Source organism: Nannochloropsis gaditana (assembly GCF_000240725.1).
Source record: "Nannochloropsis gaditana CCMP526 unplaced genomic scaffold scaffold1192, whole genome shotgun sequence".
Lineage (NCBI taxonomy): Eukaryota > Eustigmatophyceae > Eustigmatales > Monodopsidaceae > Microchloropsis > Microchloropsis gaditana.
The window spans coordinates 1-5270 of record NW_005802761.1 but is presented as its reverse complement, the minus strand read 5'-3'; the positions used below and the strand labels follow the sequence as shown (position 1 = coordinate 5270).

Genomic DNA, 5270 nt, shown 5'->3' with positions numbered 1-5270 from the left:
GGGCGGGCTGTTCGGGACCCGAGCTGCATAATTCTGAGCTACTTCTTCGGGAGAAAGGACTCGATTGTACAATGCCCATTCGAACAACCTTCCGGACCACTCAACTGTTTCGGTGCTTAAAAATGATGGCTCAGAAAAAAAAAACAGCGGTCTGTTGCATCCCAATACGTGAGTCTGCCATCGAGCGCACTTCGCTGATTCTCACTAGCATTGTGAACCCCATTGACATACACCCGATGTACGATGCGTTGCCGAGGAGTCCCCGCCATTGAAATGTAGTTCGTTTCTGCAGTTATAACCAAGCAAATCGCTGTAGGTGGTGTATTATAGGGCAGCGGAAAGCTTATGTCGAGAGTGGCAGCGCCCAATGTGCCTTGTGGTGCCGTAAACTTGATAAAAAGCTTTGCATTCATTTGGAATAATTTTAGACGAAGCATGCTCTCATTTCCCACCGAGAAAATGACGGCCATCTGATGATCAGTCCAGTTAGAATGTACGCTCAGCCATACCTGAATTGACATGTTTTTCTCTGCAGGTGTGCTAAGGTTTTCAAAAGGAGATAAGGCATACGCAAAGCCCCCTTCAGGAGGCCCTGTTTCAGAACTGACATCGGCTTCTATGGGCGATTCAAAACGGCTGATATGCTCAATGCCGTCGCCATTTAGACATGCAATCCAATCTTTATTCAAATGTAACGAACCGAGTGCGTTCAGTGGTTGTCCATCTAAAACATCACCAGCGAGACATTCGTCATGGCCCATTGAGAAAATAACTTCCGGACTTACTTGCCTTTGGTAGCTTGCAAAGACAGTAGAAAAATGTGCAAAGCTATCCAAGGTGCAAAAGAGCCCAGCTAAAAAAAAGGTTACCTGCATAACAATCTGGGCACGTGGTGATAGCTAAAATATGATGAAATCAGTGGAGAAGGGGAAAAAAGGGTCAACACAGTATGCATGAAAAATATAGCCAAAGTTCTGATCGAATGTTAGCGCATGTACCGAATAAGCAAGAATGGTACAAGAAGGGACCAGTTTATGTCGGATTTTTTTTTTCATGGCTTGCAAATATTGCATTTCTTTTGTGGCGGCGGCGTAATTTACCCTGCTGAGCTCTCGGTCGCATGTCGACGATTCCGACAAAAAATGCGGGTCAGGAACGTAGCTTTTGGGCCTTTGCAAGGAGAGTGTATTCAGGATATCGGGTATGCGACAGTCCAAAAGACTTATTTTTCTAAAGTATTGATATATTCGTGTGACGTGGACTGAACGGTGCATTTCCCTATTGAACCCGAGCAGCGGGGGGTCAGGAGGCAGTCGACAGCCCTCAGCAAGCTCGTCTAGCGGCAATCTTGCCCGCCCTGTCGGACGCAGCCGTCGCTGAGCTCCTAAACGGTGTTTCGCGTGCGCGTCAGTCCAGAAGCTGTGACCCGCACATCTGGTCTTGTCGTAAATAGGTTCTCCTGAGCTAGGACGTGGCCCCACCACCGTGATGGCTCTTGTGCGGCTTTCTCCTAGCCTGTTATGCAATGCATGCTGCGCCTTCCTCCGCTAGGTCTGAGGAAGCAAAGTCAGTGGATGGGAAATTACCATGCTTGGCATTGATGGCGCCCAGTATCCTTGCTACTTACGTACAACTAAGTGTGTTTGATTTAACGCCTCAAATTCCTTTTTTACAGGGTCAGTAGCTCGCTCCGACGCCGGGACCGCCGCTCAACATGACCCGTGATCCACCACGCGGTGCCCCACCGCCCTTCTCTCTGCCCAAAAATATCGTATCTTCGCAGACTCATCTTTCTCGTGAAACAAGCGCAACTATCTCCCCACCAGCTGATAAAGCTGCGTCTGCTCTCATGAGAGCTAGCGAAGCATCCCTTTCTGATCATGCAGCCGATAGCCTGAGGCACAACTGTGACATCATAGCTGAAAACGGACGAGTCCACGCGACAGAGTGTTCAAGTACAGCACCAGTACTAGTATCCTCACATAGTGGAGAGGATGACCCAATGACAGTCTTTGTGGGAAGACTACCTCCAACGGTCCCGGACCATGTAATCTACACCCTGCTGGAGCAGTGCGGGAAAATACTTGAATGGAAGCGAGCTATGGGTAAAAGTTTCGGCTTCTGCCAATATGCGCAGCCGAGCTACGCCAGGCGATGTCTTGAACTGATGAATGGGGTCAAATTGGACTGCCAACCGGTTCTCGTCAAATTAGACAACAAGGAGCTTGCGCGCTTGGTCGAGTTAGCTGTCAGCGAACAGGATGCAGCCCAGGATAAAATCACAAAAGAACGATTAACAAGTATCATAGAACAACAACACCTGCGCGTTCATGTTGGGGAAGGGGAGGTTCGAGCATCTGCGAAGCGGCAACGGTGTAAACATGGGGCAGAGGAAGAAGGAGGCTGTGGCAGCGGGTGTGGGTCGAGGGCAGAGCTCTTGACCGGGGGATGGGACCCTTCATCGTCCCTCAGCGGTATGCAAAAAAATACTGCACATGACTTGCTCGTTTTAGGCGAGCTGGATCGTTTTCGAACAACCGAGGCAGAGCGTGGTCGTCTGCAGGAGAAACATCGATTACTGGAGCTTCGGCATCGTGTGGAGGAGCAAGAGCGCTTGGAAATTCGACAAAAAAAGCGCAGAAATGAGACAGCAGAATTTATTCTAAGAGAGGCAAAGATGAAGGTCCCGCATAGTGCAGCAGAAGAGACGCGCGAAATTAGCAAAAGTAAAGCAAGGGACGGTTGCGAAGAAGCGTCCGGGTGCTGCTGCTTAAATGACGAAAAGATTGGCAGCAATGATGTGACGGGCGCCAAACTGCTTACATATCATTCTCATGGGTCGCAGTGCCTTCAAAAAAGAGACTGCCAAAGAACGGTTGATTTTCCAGGAATATTACGGGAAGTCGATACTTGCGTAATGCTCGATGTCGGTGAAAGCAATATGAGGACATCATATGACACAAAGCCCCCGGCGGCTGACGAATTAGGGCCTCTGAAGAAGAATACAGAGCAAAAGCAGGCAAGGAATGATCAGAGATGGTCTAAAGACGCTTCTTCGAACGCATCGAGGCATTGTGGCGCAAACATACGCAAATTCAAGCCATTATGTGAGCGTCAGATGCGACTTGTGAGCAAAATACCGCAGGATAGAAAAGCCCTTTTAATGTACCCGGTCGATTGGGTCGCTGTAGATAAAAACAGTCTCGTGTCAAGTAAATTGCGAGCCTGGGTCGCATCGAAGGTAATAGAACTTCTCGGGGAAGAGGAGAATACTCTAATAGAGTTTATATGTTCAAAACTTACAAGCCATTGTCATCCCAACAAACTACTTGCCGAGCTACGCTTGGTTTTTGATGATGAAGCGGATGTTTTCATTGAGAAGCTCTGGAGAATATTGATATATTACACGATCGAGTGCCAATAAAAATAGATAAAATACCTACAATGACGAGATGAGCTGGTTTTAAAGATGGCTATTTTAAGGGCAATTGGTTCAGATATGACGGAGTTGTCCTCGACTTTCAAGTCCACGCGATGAGTGAATGATGCTTTGACAAACCAAAGTGTGTGAGCGATTTTGTGTAAGATAATGGGTGGCAACTCTTCATCCACTCATTCTTTCGCAGAACTGTCCGATCTCTGCCTCCCTAACCCATCTTTACTTAGTGTCTTTCCTTTCGATTTAATTGTATGCCCTCATGACATTACACCTTGGGCGGACGCATTGCATAGTGTGTATGTTTTTTGGGGAAGTTTTCGAGCAGTAAGATTTGTTCATCATCGTTACCACAACGTACCCAAGATTATGACAGCATATGCCGTTTTCAGCTTTTCAGATTCGATCACATAGCATTTCGTTGGCAGTCGTAGTCGCAGGTTTGATGGATTATGACTGCTAGAGATGTGTGTATTTTTCGGTAGAGCCATGCATGTATCCCTGCCACGAGCAATGGAGTGCTAGCGATTCTTGATTCTCAATCTGAAACTGATTCTCATGCGAGTTTTGAAAGCCGTTTACTGGCACAGGTAGGCAAGCTGTCACACTTCTGGGAATCAAAGTAATTGACAAGTGTTTTCTGCTTAAGAAGTATAATCGACAAGCTCTCAGTTTTGAATGCGAAGAGTACTTTGACGTGTGGTATCAGCATCTCAAAGCATATGTACTCTACTGTACTGTATGCCCGAGCCTGTCCGAAACCGTCCGTCAGAGAGCGTTCGGTACTTCGGCAACATGTCATCTCGAGTCAGCTGTCACTGGCCCATACTGCTCGTCGCTCACGCTCGATATCGATTCGTCGATCTCGTTTGACATACGTACACATGTCATTAGCCATGCAAATGGTATCAATACATAGTATGGAGACTCTCATTTGAATGTGTGCTATCCTGCATACCATATTGAAATCCAGATGTCGAGACAAAAAAGCGTCACCCAGGTGTTAGGTTTGCGTCGACCTCCAGTCCGTTTGCTGCTGCAATTTCTTCATACCGTTTCCATACTCTTTAGCAAGTCGTTGGCCATCCTGAATGATCGTGTATCGGACGAAATTGCCTTATTTACCTTCGATAACGAAGCCTGCTTTTCCGGTACAATACCCGATTCGAGCTCGCCTGAGAGGCCACTCTTAGGCTCTCTGTTAGTAAACGGATCGTTTTGTCGTGAGTCTGGGGACGGCATAACAAACTCAGACTCCATCCCCGAATTTATTGAGCGCGTCTCTTCGACAGAATCGACCGCAGACTGGGCCGGTATATTTACAACATCGCAGACATTCACGGTGGAAACATGGATGCGTCACAATCTTATCGCTTATAATGATGACAAAACGTATATCATTTTTACCATGGACTTTCCTAGTGCGAATACAATAGCACCTGACTTAGCTTTGGTCATACAAGCAGGAGTTTTACGGGTGATTACAGGCAGCGATGAGTCAACATCTATGCCTGGACCCTCATTGAGAGATACTCCGCCGGGGAATCTGCACATCGTATACACCTGCGAGCCAGATCCGTTTTCTGGTACAGCAGGCCGTCATTATTGCTTGCTATATATCAATGGTCAAGCTATCAATGATGGTGTCATTGATGTCAGGATAACTATCAGCCCAAACAGCCGATTATTCTTTTTTTCACAGCCTCCTGATATGGCACTTCGCACCTCAAAACCTTTCTGTGGCAACATCTACCTCTGGGCATTGTACAATCGAGTCCTTTCTCCCGAAGAAGTAGCTCAGAATTATGCAGCTCGGGTCCCGAACAGCCCGCCT

General features: G+C 47.3%; 1 protein-coding gene across 1 annotated transcript; it reads left to right on the top strand.

Moving 5' to 3' along the window:
* The first annotated feature begins 1671 nt into the window (after window positions 1–1671).
* RBM25 (RNA-binding protein 25) lies at window positions 1672–3450 on the top strand. The gene has a single exon (XM_005852460.1). It carries the CDS (start codon window positions 1715–1717, stop codon window positions 3422–3424), a length of 1710 nt encoding a protein of 569 aa, XP_005852522.1. The 5' UTR covers window positions 1672–1714; the 3' UTR covers window positions 3425–3450.
* The last annotated feature ends 1820 nt before the right edge of the window (window positions 3451–5270 follow it).

Excerpts from the sequence above, each read along its gene's own strand:
- RBM25 (XM_005852460.1), top strand. The coding sequence starts at position 1,715 with ATGACCCGTGATCCACCACGCGGTGCCCCACCGCCCTTCTCTCTGCCC.